This window comes from Clytia hemisphaerica, unplaced genomic scaffold, assembly GCF_902728285.1.
Source record: "Clytia hemisphaerica strain Z4C2 unplaced genomic scaffold, Clytia hemisphaerica genome assembly, whole genome shotgun sequence".
Classification (NCBI taxonomy): Eukaryota; Metazoa; Cnidaria; class Hydrozoa; order Leptothecata; family Clytiidae; genus Clytia; species Clytia hemisphaerica.
In genome coordinates, this window is record NW_027104551.1 from 188,722 (window position 1) to 211,363 (window position 22,642).

At 35.2% G+C, this 22,642-nt stretch overlaps 2 protein-coding genes across 3 annotated transcripts in view; one reads left to right on the forward strand and one right to left on the reverse strand.

Moving 5' to 3' along the window:
* Nucleotides 1-22,642, forward strand: part of LOC136822830 (uncharacterized) — a 94,146-nt gene that overhangs the window by 22,549 nt on the left and 48,955 nt on the right. Inside the window, exons 3-4 of one of the 2 annotated variants that reach the window (XM_067079141.1) lie at nt 5,198-5,370; nt 21,414-21,535. The gene's annotated coding sequence lies outside the window, so the exon portion shown is untranslated. The remainder of the gene's footprint in view (nt 1-5,197; nt 5,371-21,413; nt 21,536-22,642) is intronic. The other variant, XM_067079142.1, reaches the window with a different exon arrangement.
* On the reverse strand, nt 15,234-17,454 carry LOC136822925 (complement C1q and tumor necrosis factor-related protein 9-like). The gene is made up of 4 exons (XM_067079230.1): nt 17,271-17,454; nt 17,009-17,123; nt 16,377-16,606; nt 15,234-15,787 (listed from the first exon to the last, which is right to left on the reverse strand). Exons 1-3 carry the CDS (start codon nt 17,409-17,411, stop codon nt 16,458-16,460), a joined length of 405 nt encoding a protein of 134 aa, XP_066935331.1. The 5' UTR covers nt 17,412-17,454; the 3' UTR covers nt 15,234-15,787; nt 16,377-16,457.

Sequence of the window (22,642 nt, forward strand, 5' to 3'; positions counted from 1 at the left end):
TTTCGATAGACAATTACATTCTGAAGAAGAATGCATTCTTTGAATTTTTTAAATCTCAAATACTTTTAGACATTATTTCAAATCAACTGATGATTGTGAAGAGCATGAAACTTTAAGTATTGATAAAGAAATACTCTGTTTCTCATTAATGTACGGTGATAGAGTATATAGTAGGGGGAAATTTGTTCGTTTTTTTGAGGTCGCTCGATTTTTTTAGTCAAAGCACTTGTTATACATTTTTGGAAAGCTAAGGGGTAGGGGAATCAAAATAACTTGGGTGCCAATTTTCTTTTGGACACTTTGGTGTGATTTTCGGACAAATACGACGGTCTCAGGCAAAAATCATAGTCGAAAAATTAATGAAAATTTTAGCTTAAGAAAACGGAGACCTGTCGTATATTTTTGGAAAGCTCTCAAAAAATTAAGATTAGTGATATATTGCGAGTATAGGTGATTTCTTTACCTAACTCGAGATATTAATCCTTAAAAACAGTGTTTTTCGGTGTTTTTCAGCCAGAAACAGCAGTTTTGTCCAGTTTTTGCGCTTTCGTAAGCTCAATATCTCGAGTTAGGTAAAGAAATCACCTATACTCGCAATATATCACTAATCTTAATTTTTTGAGAGCTTTCCAAAAATATACAACAGGTCTCCGTTTTCTCAAGCTAAAATTTTCATTAATTTTTCACCCTATGATTTTTGCCTGAGACCGTCGTATTTGAACGAAAATCACACCAAAGTGTCCGAAAGAAAATTGGCACCCAAGTTATTTTGATTCCCCTACCCCTTAGCTTTCCAAAAATGTATAGCAAGTGCTTTGACTAAAAAAATCGAGCGATTTTACAAATTTCCCCCTACTAATATATTTTCAAACTAGTATTTAGGGAATGAAATCCTTTGGGGGGAAGGGTGTCAAGTCCTGGAAGATGTCAAACGTGTACACCACATTCAGAAATACAAAAAAGCGTGCAAGTCATAGACAACAAAAAGTCCAGTCAAGATAACATTAACAGTAAATGACGCTAATTTCCAATAATTGGCTAATTGCAGCTTTCAAAGGAAGTAAATTTTGATTGACAGGAAAATAAAGAAAATTTTAGTTGATCAGGATCAAACATCATCTTCCTTTTACTTCCTGTATGATGTCAGCATATGATTTGACAAACAGAAATCCTCTTGTTTGTTTTAATACTGTATTCATAGTTGTACGAATTTCGTCCATCTATCAAATTTTAGTTCGTCATGTTTCATCTGGGTTGTTTTCGATGATAAAACAAAAGGAAAATTATCTTGAGACATCCCCTTCTCACAGACCCGGTGGGATTTTATCAGCTAGTGGGGGTAAAAGTAAAGGACCAAAAAAAAACTCGATACAGATTGATATTTCAATTAAATATTCAATTCAATTTAAAAAAAGATTTCCATGTTTTTCCATGTCTGCGGATTTCTATTGTTTTCTAGCCAGAAAATTCATAGAGGATGAAAAAAATAGCACAATATTTTGAAGTGTGGATTTGCTAATCTAATCATTCTCAACGGGGGCAAAAATTAGAGTATAATTTTCCACTGGGGATGATATTTTGGCTAATTTTCCATTGGGAAGGATTCCCAGTGGGTCTGTGAGAAGGAGATGTCTTGAGTTAGACCTCTTGGCTCATTCATCATATGAAATGGCTCATTTTTCATACTAATTTTCTAAGTGAAAAACAAAGCTAGTAGACAAACTTGTAATATGAATCAATATCCAACTCAATATAATTTTATGCAATTCAATCAAAATCCTATATTATCGGCTAATGAAACAATCAGTGCAAAATTAACGTAGACGTGTTAGTGATGATAGAAGGAATTGACAGGTGGTTGTCATCTCAGGAAGATGAAGTTGACAGTTTGTTGTTCGTTAGAGTAATTTGTCATTTTGTCTGATGTTGACACCGAAGCTCAACATTTTCTATTAAAGTAATATTACTTGAAATATAGACGTTTTTTATAATACTCCAGGCGCTGGAGAAACTTTCGTATGCAAATCACTGCGTACAGTATAAAATTTCGCGTCGATTGATATATAATATGACAACTTTTGGCGGAACCACCCAAGCAACGATTTTTCACGCCCAAAAGGGCGTTCCCAGGGTTGGTGCCACCGCCCTCGGGAACGGGACCAAATTTTTTAGAAACTTCAGACCAACACGAATCAAAAGGTTTCAACTGTACGCAGTGATTTGCATACGAAAGTTTCCCCAGCGCCTAGAGTATAATGATGATCTCGCAAAATTATATCATTTTAATATTCTTCGTAGAGTGCAGAAAAGCATAAATTTATGATGGACTAGTAAAACTAGGAACAATTTAGTTCCTCGTTGACTTTCCAAAACAACATTTTTGGAATACTTTCTCGCATCCTCTCGTTATAAGGTTACCTCATTATAACCAAATTATTTTTTTGTGATGACTTTGTGATTTTCAATACTTGGTATACATAGGCCCACTTATAAATAAATAAACTCTTGAAGCCAAAATTCACTAACGTATTACTGTCATAAAATTCCATTGGAACTTGTATCTCACGTTTTTTAAAATGATTCTCTCACAGTTCTCTAATTTCGATGTTTGGTTTTTACTCACTGGAATGCTGGCAGCTTTTCTTACCAGTTTATTTCTGACTCGCTGAGGCATTTTTCTTTTCTCCTATAAATGCTATGAGATATCATTGTTTGTATACTTGGAGGTGTGTTTGTCTGAAGATTTTGTTATTTTTTTGTTTTATATTTCAAGGGTGACGTGAATGTCAGAACAGTCTATATTTAGACTGGTGGCATTGATTGTTTATGTGAAATCAAATGAGTATTGAAGGCTAGTCTGGAGTTAACGATTCGAGCATTTCTGTCTAAATCGAAGGTACACCCCTTCTCACAGACCCACTTGGACCCATTTCCACTGGAAAGATTGGCCAAAATATTGTCCCCAGTGGAAAATTATCCTCCAATTTTTGTCCGTCCCACTAGAGATAATCAAATTAACCAATCCTCACTGCAAAATTTTTACTATTTTTCCCATCCCCACTGAGCTTTCTGACTAAATTTTCTTTCAAACTAAAGAATTGAAATCCCCAGCCTTAAAAAATACGGGAATATCAACCCCTACCTAGTTTCAGAAAAAAATCCTACCGGATCTGTGGGAAGGGGAAGTGAAGTTTGATCACGTGATTTCTAGCATCAATAATAAAGAAAGAAAATACAATTTTTGATGCCTTGAAGAATCTTCTGAACTTTTGAAGTTTTAAACCAAAAAATGTTCTTAACATGTTCTCGTTATTACATCCTGCAATCCAATAAATGAAAAGATTACTGTTGTATGCCTGATTATAAAAGGTTTAACAAAATGTTTGACTAATTTGAAAAGTGAGATGCAATCACGTAATTTAAAATCCAAATCACGTTATCATGAGTTAAATATACTTTCTATCACGATCACGTTGATCATGTTGATCACGTTGGTTCCTTCGATCGCGCATTTTAAAATCTTCAATCACGAAATCACAAACTAAAAAAAAACAACTAAAAAACGATCACGCCATCACGAAAACCGCTGGGGGGGGCTCACCCATAGGTGGCTAAAAAAAAGATTACCAGCGTTTGGTAAATTTTACTCTTAACTTCAAAAAACTCCTCTGGATATTCCCTGAATAGATAAAAAAATTCTAGAATAGTCCAATGTTTCACTTTCCTGACGAAGTGGCGCTCGGATTTTTTATTCAGTGATGACGAAGATATTCTTGAACAACGAATGCATTACAAATTAGAGTGAAGCCGATCTTATTAAAATTCCGTTGCGATTTTGTTAGTCCGATTTCAATCTGTTCAAAGGTACTACGTCACACAAAGTTTAATCTAAGATGGAAGCTATTTTTGGAAGTTTTAATTCTAAAACTCATCTTGTTTTGAGGATGACGTCAACAAGATTGGATTTAATGAGACAATATTTAATTAATGACATGATAGACTTTTTTGTACACAAATTAGTTTCGTTAAAGTAACACCGCGTCACTGTAGCGTACGTTTGAAGTTTGTTTTTAACTCACACTCTATGTACTACTGAACGAGTTGAAGGAATCGAATCGTGATACAAAATAAATCCTTGTATATGTGTCCTTATGAATCCGAAAAATCGTTAAATAAAGATAAGTATAGTACACAAGACCAAGGCTAAAACTCCAGGCTTGACTACATCAGCCTCGAAAATATTGGTAAAAGAGGCTTTAAAATGACTCCCATTCCCCTGGTATTGATACTGATTGATATTGATGATCATGCTCATAGTAGTTGGAAATGTCTGTGGGGGTAGGGCTGGGTCGCTCAGCAAAAATATTGATAAGAGTGCGAAAGCGTTATTTCCGACCCTGAAAATGTATGAACTCTGAAATGTGAAAGTATTTTATAATTACGAAGGTTTCTGCTTCCTCTTTGATATTTTTCATCCAGATTTTAGACTTGAAAAGTTTATTATACGTGTAATACAGTAATACGGGTGTTATATGATAATATAATACGATAATTGTAAAGGGATAATATCGGTTTTTGTGTTGACTGCAGTTTTGTTTCTTGGATTTCTTTTGCTTATTTTCTACTTTGTCAGCTAGAATACTGTAGACTATCCAGTTTTGAATTAAAAAATATTAAATGAACGTTAGAGCGCTCTTAATTGGTGGAAGCATATCGTCATAACCTATATACATATTAGATTAATGGGCTGGAGCTTTTGTTATTAGACAGGAATGACTGGACGGCTTTTCAAGAATCTGCACTGTAACATGTTACGAGTTCTTATATTCCTGTAGGTTAGAATGCACGTTTTTTTATAAGAATAAACTATATAAAAATATCAGGCTTCGATGGCCAAAATGTTAAGAACGAGTTAAGAACATTTTAAGGCTTTGCAGACTCTAAAACACCCAATTTCGTAGGAAAATGGACAAAAATGCTCAAAAATTAGTGAAAGTAAGAACATGTTAAGAACATTTTTAGGCTTAAAAGCTTCAAATATTTTGGATGTTCTTATAAAAGAACGTGAAGACTGCTTTCTGAATAAATGATCTTTTCACAGATCATCTGAATGACCTTATATTGTATCTAGGTCATACGGAATTCAAATAGATTCTTAAAATTCTTCAAAGATTTCTTTTATTTATTTGTTTCCTAGGCGATTTATTGACAATGTTTGAGCTGACACGATCCTCATCAAACGATAAAGAACAAAGGACTTCCCCTTTTTGCGCAATCAAGGATCAAAGAACAAGTGCCCCATTTCATGTAGCTACTAGATGGCCATCTGAAACAATGATGGGATTTATCCACTATTTGTTAAAGCTTAAGGTATGATTTATATTTCATTTCCTTCCTCAATTTGAAAACGCACGTATGCGCCGTCTAAAGTTAGGCCGCCGCAAAAATCGGATCCTTGTAGTTCAGAGAATATTTAGCCAAATTTGTGTAAATTTGGACAAAAAATAGACCCTCACGGTGTTTTTTCTTGAAATTTTTGTCCATTTTAAGGTTCTTAGTAAAGTAAGTCTGCGACCGCAGTCGGAGGCGACCCGAAGGCTCCTCTTTCGATAGCTATCTACCCGAAGGTAGGGGAGGGCGCCACTCTTTCTCCCTGGATTTCTCCACTTACCCTTGATCCTTCTCTTAGTGGCTGAGCATCAAGCAGAGAATTAGAATTTTGGGAATCTTTGGTATGACCCGGCTGGGGGTTGAACCCACAACCTTGCGAACCGTAGCCAGATGCTCTACCACTGTACTACGGTCGCTCTAAGGTTCTTAGAGTGCACTTACTCACTCTTATTTTGACACTGCCAAAGTCTGTGGACGCATCCTTTCAGGGCCGCACCCTATGGTTGGTTGCTCTCCTTGAGTGACCCCCTTACCCTCGCCAGTTTGTTGGGTGAAGGCCGAATCGCATCCCTTACAAATCATAGGGATGCTATCAGCCTAGAGCTTTGACGCTCTTGTTTTTCGGCGCCTTCAAAAACGTTCGCTGGGGGCTCTATTATATTATTCTCGGGAGCTCTGTTTTAACCAAAACTTTAAAAGGTTTTCGACTCTAAGTAAACAATAATTATTTTGGTTCTTATTGATCAGTCAAAAATCTTATTGATGGTAATTTTAAAAATGGTAGTGCGCACTGTGCAACTGAAATCGAATGATGCTTTTTAACCTAAGATTAGAGTTGAACCACGCGGAATTTTTATCACGTGCGGCTTAGAGAAAAAGCCAAAACTTAAATTGCAAAAATCAAATGTCAAAGTCATGTCAAATATAGATCATATTTTCGTTACTGCTAATCGTGCTAATCCTAATTTGATCCCAGACCCAATTGTCTCTTAAGCTTTTTAAGTAAGAAACTCGTTTTTAAAGCCTGCTTTTTCGATCAATAATAATTCATATTGCATAACAACTCATAACTTTAACATAATTTTAAAATGATGGTATTAGAATTTTTCTTGTGGTTTGTCCTTTTATGGAAATTTTGATTTCTAGGGAATCTAGGAATTTTGCATATTTCGGACAGAAAAATTACAACTTGTTTTGTACTGCTGAAACAATCTTTCAGTAAACTTGCGTCTGACTTTTAGTCACGGATCCTAAAGGTTGCCCCTCTACTATTTGTATCGTAATGTTTTTCTTTTTCAAAATATTCCAAATCATAAAAAATGGAAATTGGCTCACTCAAAGGGCCTGTCCGGTGGCACTCATTCGGGCACTCGTATGTGCGGACAAGAATTAGGCTCTCAAAAACAGGCCCTTACAGTGACCAAGTAAAATTTAGACAAATTCAAACAAATTCGAGCATAATACTGGTCAAAAACTTTTTCCAGACGCAATTTTGTAGCTCACCAACATCTCTCATGTCAACCTGCACTTACTTGAAGCCTGAAAAAATACTCCGGAGCACCCCCCGGCCGCTCATATTGAGTTTGAAAACAACCTGACCCCGTTAATTGGTCCACAAGAGTGGTTTCTTACATGATTTTGTTTTTCTTTTTATTAGAACTTCCAAAGTTTTTGAAGCCTTCGGTTGTTCTTAACGTTTTGAGTTTCAAGCTTAAAAACGTGTTTAACATGTTCATATTTTCACCATTTTTTGAGGATTTTGGCCCATTTCCCTAAGAAATCGGGTGTTTTTTGACTGTGTTTGTGACTCCACAAAGCCTTAAAATGTTCCTAACTTGTTCTTGATATTTTGGCCATTGAAGCTTTATGTTCTTATGTAGTTTGTTCTTATAAAAAAACGTGTACGTGTTACCAGATATGAATTTCGCGATTTTTGCTTTAAAGGTGCGATTGGAAATATCACATCTGTAGCATTTAGATGTGCCACTTGGAAATTAAATTTCATTAAATCTCCGCCCGATCTGATGAGGGTATCTTGTTATGACTGAGGGTCATACTACCTTTTGTTTCTACTCGCAGTGCGATGCGAACTACGGTATCACTCGTTTGTTTTCAACCATCCCTTTATAACTTCAGCTGGTTGGTAGAAAATGTTCACGATCTGTGCTCAGGTTAGTAATTCATAATTATTGCTGGTGGTAATGAGCATTGATTTAAAAGCCCGAAGTGCTAGAGAGGAATCTTTAGCAAGATAATATGAAGCCTTAAGTTTTGCACCCCTCTTGGAATGACGGATTCAATCTAGCGTTTTTTGTTTTTGTTTTCAAGCGACATATTTTTCGAAATCTGGCAATGGAAGTTTCTTTCAATCTGCTGGAGTTTTTGTGAAAATCACGCGGGTTACGCGTAATTTTTTGCGTGTTAATTTCAAGGCCGTTGAATACTTGCCTAGTAATATTCGTGTAATAAGGTAAGTGGTTTCAAATCTTATCTAAAAGTTTCAACTCTTGCCTCCTGCTTTTTTAAGCTCAATTGCTATAATAGCATTTGAGCAATGTGCCTCTTTTCATATATGTAATATTTACATAGTCAATTGTGCAAACTTTGTCAAGGGCCCTCTTTATAGCAGAATGATTAGAATTTTGATCTATTTGCTAAGCCCCACTTTTGTGGTAAATTTGATTATGATCTGATTGTTCAATTTTTAAGTTTTTGATTATATTTTTTAATATAACGTTTCGGAATTACAGTAGTTTAGTAGAAGCGTCACTTCCCCTGAAACCCTGAAATGTCAGAACCGTGTTCTGCGTTTACTAACGGGTCACAGGCTGTTTTATACCTAGATTGATAGTCTTTTCCAAATAAGGATAAAAATTCATAATTTGCTGATGTAGTGTTGAAATATGTACACGTCATCATAACGGTCTTTGTCATTAAACCCGCTTGTATTGTAACACCCTTGCATATGTGTATTTTACAAAGAATTTTATCAAACCTTATCATATCTTTGTGGTGAATGTGGTAAAATGAACAAAATATTGGACGAAAAAATTCCTTTCTTGAGAGAATTACTTCTATCCATTATAAATATGTCGTTCTCAGAATCGTCATCAAATTCTACTTATTTCTGTAGTTAGTGAGCATATGCCGGGTACCCCCCCCCCCGTGTACTTTAGGCAAAATGGGGTGCCGGGTATGTGCGAGCCACGAAGGTCAAAGGGGTACAAAAACAATTAAAAAGCGTACTTCAAATTAGACAAATCATGTCATTTTGGCGCCCGATCAAATAATAGTCAATCAATATCCAATAATTCATTCAATATACAAGATTATACAAATACAAATTATTCCACTTCCTATTCTTGACAACGCCCACACAAATGCCAGTCATTCACACAAGTATACCACTGTCCATCAACAGTTATGAATGAGTCAAAACTGAAACATGCGTGATGATATTTTTAGAAATTCGAAAACCACAGAAAATGAAGTAATGAGTAATGATTTTTCTACTACTCAGACCCAGAATTATTTCAGTGGCTTTCTGCTAACGCGAATTTTCTGTTAACCCTCTTTTATTAATTTTTCATTCGCACGAATAAGAACAGATTTACCTCAACGTAAAGAACCGTTTTTTGCGATTATCTAGTTGCTGAATCTTCCTACAAAAACCATAAAAAGCAATTGATTCTTTGTGTAAGGGTTCCAAAATCACCAAAATCAAAAATCAACTCCCTCAAATGATCATACTTTCTTAAAATTTGGACTAAAATGTTGGAAAATTTTGGACTGAATTTTTGGCTAAATAGTCTCTCTAAGGGTGGTAAAAACATCAAAAATAGACAAAATTTTCGAAACTCAGTCTCTCTAAGGTCGATTTTCAAACTATGGCTTGGTCATACCCGTCATCTCACAAACCTAGTCCCCCCTCCCCCAGGGTGATATTGCATGGAAAGTTTTTGTTTTCAATGAGACCATTCCTACATACCAGTAAATAGTAAAAAATGTCATCACTTATCAGTTTTCTCTTGCCTTATAAAGCAACTTCTCCAGAAAAGAATTCTTGACGGTAATTAAGTATTTGCCGATGACTCATTGCAATGTGAGAGCAATCATTTGATTGATATACCTTGCATTGGAGTGGGCGAAGGATCATATTACTAGTCCTCACTAGATCAAATCACGTTTCCCTTAATCCGAAATTAATCTTTTGGGAAATTCCTAATCCTGTTGAATAACTCCGCCCTTTGGATGTCAATCATATACAGTCTGATTCCTTGAGTGGTCGAATTTTTTATTTCACATACGATAATATTTTTTGTTTGACAAAAAACGGTGAAAATTTTGAAAATACCAAGAGTGAATTATTCGTCCATCTTGTGTTTTGATCTCGAAATATCTAATTTATCTTGTTTAGATTAGCTAAGAAATACGCGCCTAACACCGAGCCAAATCCATACGGTTCTTTCTAAATACAGTAAAACCTCAAATTAACGGACACTCTAGAAGGCGGACACCTCTGATTAGCAGACAATTCTATTTTCCAAGCCATTTCCTAGTCAAAAGTTTCCAAAAGGCGGACACTCCTATTAGCGGACAAAATCTTTTTGCACGAAACTACCAGAACCCTACTTTTTCCTCTCTAATTAGCGGACATCGACGGTCAAACTTTAAAGAATTTTAAAGCATTTAAAGAATTAAACAGGATTGATTTATCCAAACTATTCATTTTTTAAACACTTCAAAGTTTCATTGGAAAAATTTCTTTTAGACGTTTGGAACGCTCCCCCAATTTTGATTCATAAAAGCTAAATTACTGCATTTGAATAATCATTCTCTTGTTCTTTCATATCCTAGTGTCTCTAGAAAAGCACTTCGGACCAAAATTTTACATACTTAACCCCTTAATAGTACCTTATACCAAAATTAGAGCACATAATTGAAAAGATTCTAAAAGGCGGACACTTCTAATTAGCTGACACTAACCCTATTCCCCGATGGTATCCGCTAATTTGAGGTATTATTGGTCAGCCCCAGCTGAGCATTCATTTCGCTATTATTCCGCAGCAGAAGAAGCAGGGTCAGAAAAAAAACGTGTTTCCCCGATTTCTAAAGTTTTTATCCGATCGGGTTAAGTTTGGTTTCCCGATCTGTGTATTTGCTCTCCAGCTTTTTTAGGGCAGCGTTCCGGTTGGGATACGCTTTCAATTCATCCAATCGGGCTAAGTTTGGTTTCCCGATATGTGTCAAAAACAATTCAATATGGCTGCCAAGGCGGTGCTTTTTCGTTCGTTCGGTGTTTATCTCTTGCCAGCTTTTATTTATACAATATCATTATATCTTGTTGAAGTGGCTTTTAAACTTATAACTAAGGAAGATACAACACTGGAGTTAGATTATAAGGATGTTCTTTTCTTTAAAGTATGAAGATTTTAACTTATTTGCTCAAGTTTTTTCCTGAATTGTGAGTTATTTTTTTACCTGTAGACCTCATTATTTTTTTGTAGCATGAAAACATATTTTTTCATTTTGGACTGGAATTTGATGGAGTGTATATATATATTACAGTTCACAGCTTAATTATCTGATTATTCACAAAAATAATGTTTTCTCGAACTTGGTGTTTACTTTTGATTTGATAGACATTTTATATGCTTGTTCTTCAGGACTTGGAGATAATATTGATAAAGCGTAAATGGAAATTGATCAAGTATATTAAAGTACCGCTCCTATGTGAATTTGAGAAAGACCGAAGTTCTTCATCAAATTATTGATGCAAAAATGATTTTTTCCTAGACTTTGTGCGTTTTTCACTGGCAGTTACGTTTGTTTTTTGGACCGACTGGAGATAATTATGATAAAGCGTTAATGGAAATTGATCAAGTATATTAAAGTACAGCTCCTATGTAAATATGAGAAAGACCGAGGTTTTTCATCAAATTATTGACGCAAAAATGATTTTTTTCTAGACTTGCGTTTTTCACTGGCAGTTACGTTTGTTTTTTGGACCGAATTTGAGATAATTATGATAAAGCGTAAATGGAAATTGATCAAGTATATATATTTAAGTATTGCTCCTATGTGTTCTTCTTCATTTTTCTAGACTTAAGTTTTCACGGCGGACACTTATACATTCTGGACTAATAATGATAAATAATAAATGTATATAAATGGACTAAATATTTTTTAATAGATAAATATTGCACTTTTAAGCATATTTAGGCTCAGATTAGGGAAAATACAGTACAATAATTACAGTCTTTTTGGGACGACACCGGGTATGCTAAACATAAAACTTTAAATTTGAATAAATTTTAAATACTGTAGTATTTTGGGTGTCGGTGTAAACCTTATTTTGAATTGTTCATTGCTTATTATAAAAAACATGTAGTTTTAAGCTAAACTATTTCTATGGAGTTAAGATGAATAAGAATGACACCATTTTAACTTTTACTGATTTCCGAGGGGGGGGGTACTAGGGTTGTCGAATGAGGGGTATGTGCGAACGGGACCTCCGAAAACCGACCTTTAGAGAGACTGATTTTTGCTGAAAAGGTGACCCATAGAGAGACTTTTTGAATTATTTTTTTCGATTTTTGAAAAAAGTCATACCCTTAGAGAGACTTTATTACAATTTTTCCTCTGGAAATCAAAAAATTTCCTAAAAATCCTGAATTTTCCGACCCTTAGAGAGACTAATTTAAAACTTTCTGATTTTTCCAACCCTTAGAGAGACTTTGAAAGGTGAAAAAACCGACCCTTACCGTCCGCGCATACCAATCATCCATTTTTGCCTAAGTACCCCCCCCCCCCGGGACTGATTTACAGCATCTTAGTTTTTGAAACTTTTTTGATTTTTTGTCCAGCTTGAGCTTGAATATAATTATAAGTCTAAGCTTAATAAAAAATGAAAAGTGTATACATTTTTTGTGATTTTTGATAAGTACAGTATGCCTTGCATTTAATTTCCTTGCAAGGATTTTTATTTTCTTGAATCTGTTGTTGATGTAGCCTTTTGTTGCTGTTCATCTGTATATCTAATTTTTATTATCTAAATATCTATCCTAATTAAGAGACGAATAATTATTCTGTCATACAGATTGTAACATGGCATATTCTCGTTAATCCATATTGTATACAACCGTAAATTTGATGATTACTCTCGTTTTAGTAAATCATATCAATTTTTAACAACATATCTTTCTAATCATATTAAGCAATTTAGGCTGACCTTCCAGCGCAGCTGGTTTATTTGATTTGAAAAACGCTTATTTTTGGTCGTAAAGAAAAATTGATGGAAAAGACTAGATTTTTTCTGCATCTGAGAGGGAAGATAAAAACAAATCTTTAGTGAAAATTCAAGATCTCTAGCCCTTACCGGTGTAGCGGATTATTTTAACTCCCTGTAAATGTTGACCCCCCAGTTAATATAAACTAGGAAATAATGACTCCCCTAGAGTAGAAATTTCCTAGAAAATATTGACTCCCTTAGTAAATAATGACTCCCCTTAAAAAAGCTGAGGGAGTCAAGATAAACTAGTTTATCATGACCCCCCCAAAGTAGTCATTGTTTGTTCACACTACTTTACAATATATATCCATACATAAGGGCCCTTTAGCATTCGTATTTGAATGGCTTTGCAAGATATTCTTCCTTCGCCTTTCTAATAGATCTTCCAGGTATCATTTTAAGGTCCCGAAGGAAAAACTTTTATACTTTCCTTTGTTTTATAGCCGTGTGATCTGTTTGTTACAGTTTTTACCAAAGTTGTCTTTTTATTTATACAGTACGTCCAGGAGAAATTAGTCCTCTGTTTTAAAAGTGCCATAGCCTTCGATAGAAAAATTAATTTTTCATAAATTTTATACCGTTAGAAAGGAAATCTTCCCCTCCATTCAAAAGTACAAAGACTTTGCTCAAAAAAGATTTCTAAAACTTAAAAATCAAGTTTTTAACTAATAGTTATGTTCTTAACAATTTTAACGATAAATTAACTTGACTTATCAAAGAAAACCGGTTTGACAACTTTTATAAGATTTTAGTTTTAGATTTTTTTAAAATCAGGCAAAAAACTTTTACATTGCGATTTTTATACCATTGTAATCCTCGTAAAATTCCGCATCGAACCATGTAAAACTTTTCATAATAGCACAATTATTTAAAACTTGTTATTTAATAGCACAAGACATGAAAAAGTTATAAGCATAATTTCTTATGTAAAATGATAGATAAACAAAAGATTTAATTGATGATTACGGAGCCACTGAACTGTAGCATTGCTTAAATCTTCGATTTTCCTTTATGTTGTGAAGCTTTTTTTGAAAAGTTATACTTTTGAAAAGCCTGATAAATGCTCCATCTCACTGTGGAAGAATTTTCAAAATTGGCCAAAAATTCGAAAAGCTATACCACTTCAAAGACGGAGGACTAATTTTTTATGGACGTACTGTATCTAACTTTCATCACATTGGGATTACTGTAAATATTTCTTCTAAAAGATCACTGTGACAAGCGCATTCTCTCGTTGATTTCTATTGTCCCCTGTTTTTCAGATTTTAAACCTCTTGAGAATTGCTTTAAGATGCTAAATTTTGCTAATTCGTTACTTTTCTCGTTCAAGGCTATGAAATAAGAATTTTTTGCAGAGCTGACTTTCGTCGTTGACACCCACCTTTTGCCGAAATTCTTTCATTTTTCAAGGGACTTTAAGTAAGAATTTTCAGAATGTATGGTATTCCGCAGAACAGATTTTTCACGTGATTGTCGGTAGACACGAAGTTTAAACGTTTATTCCTCATTCGGTTTCTCGCCAGTATTTTGTAACATGATCTTACAAAGAGGGAAGTATACAGTATACAAATTTTGAGCCAAATCTAAAAATTCTTGAAGGAAATGCTTCCCTCAGATGGAGTATTTCTCTTACGGGGTTCTGTAGAGTTAGCCCTGGATAGCCAAATGAATTTTTAAATAATTTTGTCATAGATAATAGAGGGGAGTCATTTTAAACCAAAGGGGGTCAAGATTTCCTAGGAAATAGCAACTCTAGGGAGTCTTCATTTACTAGTTTATTTTGAGGTGGGGAGTCACTATTTACTAGTTTATTATGACTGGGGAGTCATTATTTAGGGGAGTTAATTTTTTTTGTCACACCGGCTTGGAATGCTTCCGATTCCGATTTTGAGGGATCTAAAGCGAGATTTAGAGGGATCTAAAATCAAACTTTCCCAAAATTTCCCGATTTTGAAAGGCGTTCCTTAAAACAGATTGTTCTGTTCAAATTGTGAACATTGCACTTTATTCATTCAAATTAAAAAGCACACTACTGAAGTTATTACAAAAATAAACTTTAGGTTTCCCTGATTTTCAAACATGTACTCTAAAGATCGCCGTGGGTTCCACTGTGTCCACTGGTTCCACTTAAAGGAAAACTTAGAAGTAATGACAGGGACTTTACAAAAAGCAAACGAAGTTGCCTATTGGTGGATTGTTTTTGAAGAGGTTGAGAAGCGCAAGATTCTGTTCTTGATCAAAATACATGGTATGCGAGTTCCTTCAAAACTTGTCAAGATTTTTTTCAAAATGACAGTTTCTTGAAATGCGACAGTTTTTGGAAACACGACAGTTTTAGCGAATAGGAAGATTGACACTCTGGAAGATATTCGACAGTTTTAAAGAAATCTCGCCAGCTAAACCTCGGCAAGTTTTAGAAGACCAACTCGACATCGGAGGGCATATCTATTTTGTTCAACAACGGCTTGCACAAATTCTTAACTTGCTTGCCATTTTTTGTGGTTGCAATATTACTTACTTAATTAGATATGTCAGAAATAAAGTATATCAATTCCTTTGTGTCGTTACTGAAATTCTATTGCAATAAAAGAACAAAATACTATTGACCTAAAATTTATAAGATTTGACAAAATTAATGTTGCGAATCAAAGAATAATAAAGAAAATTGAGGTAATAATTCCAAATAATAATTTTAATGACTGGGAATAAAATTTTCATCTTATAAACTTTTTTTCGTTTTCGCCCCAGTTTAAAATTTTAAGATTGTGGCTCAACTTCTTCAATCAAAATGCGAAATGTTGACCTATAGTAGCCAGTGTCACCATCAACGAGACCAGTCTTGCTTCCACAATCTTCAATATTCAGTCCAACTCTGACCAAACCAATTTTGTTGACTTTACAAAGGCCTTTCAGTGTGAGTGGAATGAAATCTCTGCTGGTTTCATATCTGTAAAGTGCGTGGTCGATTGGAACCGGGGCGCATTCGTCTCCATCAAAGGTGACGAACCAGCGCTTGCAACAATCTTCGCAAAAATACACGCGAATTGTTGTGGATACTGTGACCATAAGCTCCGAAGAAGCTACTCTCTTTTGGATACTGCAATTCTAGGAAAAAGAGCGTTCAAAATGGATAAGAACAATAAGATGTCAGGGATTTTTCCAAGCACTTTGAGCTGGGGCCGTTTTAGTAAATTTAGAATGAGTTTCAAATATGCCTGAAAGGGCATCTGCTAAGCGAAGCTATGCATTGATAAAGCTTTGACTATCGAAGGTGATTTAAAAGGCCCCCAGAAGGTCCAGAGCAAACCCTGGTGGGGGTTCAGAGGGCGAAGCTCTCGAAAAAATGATAAGAATTTACTAGAAAATATTTTTCTATTTTTGATTGAGTATTTTGGATGGTATACGGACATACAAAAAGTAGAAAAATCCCTGAAAATGGTTGGAGACTAGAGTCTAATCTCTTAGGATTCGAAGCCATGGTTTCCTACCGTGTGGTTTTTATACAAACTCGGGTTGGAAGCAACATTAACCGCCAGCATTCAAAAAGTGTAAAACGAGAAAACAAACAAAAGTGCCGTAGGGTTTTTGCAAAAAAACGGTTTTAAAATTTTTCCTCGAGACTAAATTTCGCGATAATGGTCAGAATCAGTGAAAATCGTTAAATTTAATCCACTTTTAAGGTACTAATCATTACCTTGATCAATCCATTGTCAGTGGAGTCATATTTAAATTCGCTGGTTCTTTTCCAAGCGCATTGTTTAATATTTCTTGCGGTTCAGTCTTTTCCATTGATACCATTTTTTCCATTCTTCCCTGGCTTTCCATCTGCGCCATCTTTTCCGGGTAAACCCTGGCTTCCGTTTTTCCCTGGAATCCCGTCAATTCCGTTTATACCGTCTGTTCCTGGCAATCCATTTACTCCAGCTATAGTTATAAAATCGAGATGAATAATTTGACTGAGATGATTCTGTACTGCTTCGTCTGTTTTAGACAATATTTTTTTCTCAAGCTTCTTTACCGGTGAAATTTGGTTTATTCTGTAAAATTTGAACAGAAGGTAAAATGTTTCCCGTACAATCTTGGTCAAAATATATTGAGAATTTTGGTTAATTCCTCTTTTTTAGCAATTTAGAGTTCCGGCGAGAAACCTAATTTAGAGCGCTTCCAAATTATTTGTGGTTGTAAGATTTCGTGGGAATTTCCCATTTTTTCTCAAATATTATGACTTTGATTTTAGCTTCCCCTTCTTATTTCGCTTCTTCTTCAAAACTAAATTTTACACTTTAAAACTCAATAAGATTTACACTGATATTATTTACGACTCACCTTGTCCTTTGGGCCCCACAGCGCCAGGGCAACCATCTCTGCCGTCGCGGCCAGGGTGTCCTGGGTGACCGTCTCTACCGTCACGGCCTCCATGGCAAGCTCCACAAGTTGAAGGCTTTAAAAATATAATTAGAAAATTCTTACAACAAGATTTTATATTGGAGAGATTTGGAAAGTATAGCCGTCTTGATACTTATATGTACAACGTGTTTCTTCGAGACCATAAGCAATAAAGCTCGACAAAATATTTTTGTTCTTGTACCTTTGAACCTTGGGTGGAATTGTCTTTCATCACAATATCATCTTGCTTGGATTCGTCCTTATCTGCATTTTCACCAACGATGAATTGATTACAAAAAAGCAATAATAAAATCACGGTCACAGCAATCATTATTCTTGCCATCTTTGTTTGTGATGAAGTCTTCTTTATTGAGTTGTTGTCGAAGAGACTGATTCATCTCGGCAAAATAAACCTTATTTAAGCGTGCGTGTTTACAGACAGAAGCTTCGTCACGTTCATAACATAACGTTGAGATTACATTAGATGAATGTTCAAAATAAGCTGTCTTCCAACTGGCGGATGTTATTTTGCACGATCTCGGCGAAAGAATGAAAGCGGATGTAAATTTAAACTCCAAGAATCTTCTTCGATTACAAAATTATCTTCCTCCCTCTTTCTCCATCCTTTCTTTGAAGAACGTATTCGATTGGAAAAATACTGAAGTTAAGCCCAGTGCAGTGCTTATGGTGCTCTACTCGGCATTTCAAGACTTTCGTACTTCGGAGTTTTCTAAAGAATATCTACACAAATAACTTATTGCACGAATATAACGAGATGTGATTAAACACGAATAGAAATAATTTCGTTTCAATAAAATGTTATTGAGCTTTTCCAGAAAATATCCGTACATAATTCGAGCAAATAAATGGAAAGCCTTGGTATTTTAAAGTTTGGTATAAACATAACTCAAATTTGGATTCAAATTTGCCACACTCAAAATGACAAAGTTGAAATACAAAAGTTTGATTACCGACATTATGAGATGTTTCTTTATATTTGAAGCTTTTAGCCATCCACTTACCACAATCTGACCACCTTTGGTGTGTAAGCAAAAAAAACAAGTCTTTTGTGATAATTTGTTGTCTTGTTGATTTCAACGTCGGTAAGTACTTGCCTACTATCTAATTAATATATGGTTGATATTTTTCAATATGTGGACAGCCCAGTGATCGTGGACTTTTAGACTATTGAACTATTAGGTCTAATCAATGAACTGAATAAAACACCACTGTCTTGCAGCCCCGGTGAAATTTTTTCCTCAGTGGGCATAAAAACTTCCCATTGAAATCCCAATGGGGATAGAAATTCTATTGTTCCAATGTTAAAAAATACAGTGGGATGGTTTTGGAGCGCAATTTTTAAACATTGAATTTCAAGCTGGGGTCCCGGTGGGTCTGTGACACAGGGGTGTAATAAGAATATAGTAAGGAGTGGGATATGACACGGGGGAACCACTGTTTAGTGGCACTGCACTACGCTCGGCTATCACTCCCTAACATTATTTTCTTCCTTACGAAATTACCAGGAATCAAAAAAGGCAACCCTTAATCTTAAGCTCCTCCTTACCACATACCTATCCACCTGACTAAATATTGACATGATATGCATATTTGTTCGATTTGAGTGTTATGTTATTCAACAAATTCGAAGCTGCAAATATGAAGTCTGGGGGGGGCGTTATGGTATGCATGACGAGCAGAAGCTTGAAAATCGACTCTTTGAGAGACTAAATTTTCAAAGCACTATATAATTTTTGAGTGTGATAAGAAAGGGACCCTAAAAGGCTTGCATATTACCAGGTACTCATTCTCTCTAAGTGCACCCGGGCATTGGGCTTTTTCCAGAAATAGTCCTTGCCCCCCCCTGTCGAGGATATCGGATATGCAGGGGGTTAACGATTTCCTGTTCAGAAGTGGATATCCAAGGGGTTAAATATCTACAAGGGAGCGGATATCCATGGGTAAAGTGCCTTTTCAAGTAAGAAAAAAAACGATATCCAGGGGGTTGAGCATATTTGTAACAGTGGATATCCAGGGGGTCTTTACTAATAAAGTAGGATATCCAGGGAGTTCCACACTTCGAAAAATCAATATCCTCAACAGTGGAAGTAAAAACTTTTTTCTGGAAAAGCTCATTGCGTCATGTAGTAATATTCAGTGTTGTTATATTGCGTATTTGTTAAGACATTGAATGTTTATCGAGGAAGGAAAATTCTTTTCCTATATATTATCAAATATTATTGTCTCTTAGCAATTTCCCACGAAATTGAAGTATTGATATTTTTCTTTTTGAATTTCTAATTGATTGGTTTCTTAACAAAGGCCAGGTAGCTTAGTTAGTAAAACATTCGCCTATTAATCCACGGGTTTTTGCGTTCGCTCCCCGGTCATGGTAAACTCAGCAAATAAGTAGCATAGATTAACCATGGATTAACTAATCTGTTCTATGCGGTAAGTACCTGGTAGCTGAAAATGTGTGGCGCCCCACAATCCAGCATTCGAGCTCTTAGGTCTAGGGCAAATAGAAAAAGGGGTAGACCACCAAATAAATATACTTACTAAAAAAAGTGTATCCAGATATAATTGGCAGTGGAAACAAGAATGCCTGTAACTTTTGATAGTCCGATATAATTACGAACATTTTTTTGCTTGTTTTAGAGAATCGCTAGTTTTAGTAGAACCGTTTTTAGTAAAAGTTTGGAGATTGATATTTCACAGAAAAGTGCCACCAATGGGTATTTAGGGTCCCGAAGAACTTTTCTGTTTGCCTTGAAATCGGAAAACCTTCTTAACCTAATATAAGGTTGAACTACCACTGGTGTGGAGATGAATTTTGTAGCGAAAAATAGAAAGGGGGCTCAATTTTTGCAATCGCAAATTTAACCGCTAAAAATCGCGCATTTTTCAACCAAAAATAAATTCAAATATAGCGCTTTTGATTCTCTAAAACAAGTAAAAAAATATTGCGGATTATTAAAAGTTACAGGCATTCTTGTTTCCACTGCTAATTATATCTGGATACACTTTAGCTGTCGGCTAAATCAACCATTCGGTAATAAGCAGTGAAAAAAAGCGACCTTTAGAGAGACATTTTCACAAAACTTTTCTTACTTTCTTGACTTTTCATTCTCCTTTGACTCGAGTTTGTGAAAAACCTGACCTTTAGAAAGACTAATTTAAGACTTTATGATTTTTGCAACTCTCTTAGAGAGAAATGCGCAATGGTCGGGTAGGGCCCCGTGATCCCTACTTTTTTTTTGCAAAGAAAAAGTATTCTTAATTCCCATTATTCATTTGGGAATATTGCCTCCATTTCGCGTCCAAATTTGTCTGAAGTAGGGTAATTTTAAAACAATTTAGAGGATCAAAATGGAAAATTTTTTCACGTCGGTGCAAACCATGGTTATGCCTCCTTTGCCACAAAATTTTTGCCCTTTCACATTGGAATTCAAGTCATAGGCCTGGTTACTATGGTAACGTTAAGACCGTAGTAACCGAGGTAGTATTTTGGAAGCAGAGAAGGGGATTTACTCTTTCAACGATTTGCAAAAAAAGGCAGCTCTGTAAGCCAAGACTACGCAAATCAAAATATAATCTTTAAAGATGATGATAAGTACACATGCGTTTTCAAGAAATCTAAAAATTCTAAATTTAAAAAAGATTTCTCTCGGTCCAAACCATCATCCGAGCTTGAACACAACATTGTTTCGATGTACATTTAACGTCCATAACGTCTATAGAACGTTAGATGAACGCTAAAACAACATTTTGTGTCAGCTGGGATAGTTACCCCTTCATCTGAAATTAATCCTCAATGTAAAAGACTTCTTAAGATTCTGCAAGGAAGGAAGTCCTTAACGCTATGGCTTAATTTAGAGTTTGCATTTGCGTCCCCGATAACAAGCAGGTTTACATCACCGCCATACACCCAAGCTATAGTAATTCAGGCGTGACAGGATTAAAACTTCTCTCAATATGAAAGCTCATATAGCTTTAAAACAGCTTTAAAAGGTCGAATCTAGCGAGAATAGTCACAAAACGGCATACAACTTCACGCTGGTAAAAAAGTTCTAGTGTAAGAATCATAGTTTCCTCCTGGGTTCATAAAATTTCAAAGTTAGCTCATAATAAGGTCACTAAAGTTTAACCAAAGTATTAAAAGCAAACTTAGCGCGTGAACGTGATGAAAAGAGAGATTTTTTCGTACGTGAATACGTGAATTGGCAAAAATTTATACGTGAATACGTGAATTGAGGGTCGACTTGGGGAGCCTCTATAACAGCTATTATTCAATGGCTGTTTTGCTTACAGGTGTATAATAATGTCTACATCTTCCCTTTTTCAGCAATGCCAGTCCAATATGTGGTCGATTTCTCACCGAAGCTTTCAGAAGTCATCATGGAATCGAAGTATCTCGAGCTAACTGGATATTCCATCCCTGAACTTGCTCGACACGTTGCTTTACAAGTACGGATTTTAATTACCTTAAGGGAACTTATTTTGGCCGGAATTAATTTTGACGAGCGGCAAAAATCCTGAAATCTTTTAAATTTGGCGAGAACTTATTTTTGCGATTGATGAATTTTTTTGATTTTGGCGGGAACTAATTTTGGCGAATGACAAAAAATTCAAAATTGACGAGAACTTATTTTGGCTAGTTAGCAAAATATTTAATTTTGGCGGGAACAAATTTTAGCGAATTTTGTCTAAATTTGCCGAATTCGCCAAAATTAGTTCCTGCCAAAATAAGGTATTTAGTCCTTCCGTCACATATGATTTTGATTTCCGTCTTAGCCAAGTTAAACAGTAACATTTCCCGCGGCAGATTTTGAAAAAATTGAGTGAATTTATTGTCTTAAACTGATAGTCGGTCTGAAATGAAAATTCTTCTACGAAGTTTTCCATAAGCTCGTGCTTATCACTCTATGTTGGTAAAACTACCACAAAATTTGGTCAAAGGTTTAAGGAACATTTCCAAAAATCACGAACCTCGGCAGTTTTGGAACACTCAAAAACTTGTAGTGTTGGTAAAGAGAAAACTGATATCTCAGTTCAGTACCTTGAAAACATGTACTCTAGAGGAAAGCACGCTTTGTCTGAAAGGGAGTACTTATGGAATGAACGTTTAAGAGGTGTCTTGAATATCCAGAAAACGTTGCAAAGTTAATTTGATAGTTTGATTATTCTGATTTCGTCCTTTTTTATACTTCGTCTCATTTTATCATTTTACTTGCACTTTTAATAACCTAATTTTTATTTATTTTTAGAACACTAAATAATTACTGATGATGATATTTTTTTTTTAATATATCGAAACATATTTAAAAATAGAAATTAACATTACTCCTGTCAAGTTCTTTCGACTATGTCTTGCTATTGACTTATTGTTTTCCATAATTATGCCACTGTTGATGAAAGATATCAAAACCGTCCGCAGCAGTAAGGACTTTTTAGAGTGCAAAGCTTGGAGTAATCAAAATCTGCTTTAGAATTTTCGATTTTCAAAGATCAGGCGGCCAAACGATTTTTTTTGTAAGAAAGACTATATAATAAGAACATATTCAGGCACGACGG

What these genes read in the sequence shown, in the direction of transcription:
- LOC136822925 (XM_067079230.1), bottom strand. Translation starts at nt 17,411, where the DNA reads ATGGCAAGAATAATGATTGCTGTGACCGTGATTTTATTATTGCTTTTT. An exon ending in ATTCCACCCAAGGTTCAAAG is followed by an intron (nt 17,124 to 17,270) that starts GTACAAGAACAA and finishes ATATTTTTAAAG; the next exon opens with CCTTCAACTTGTGGAGCTTG. An exon ending in TGTGGGGCCCAAAGGACAAG is followed by an intron (nt 16,607 to 17,008) that starts GTGAGTCGTAAA and finishes TTATAACTATAG; the next exon opens with CTGGAGTAAATGGATTGCCA.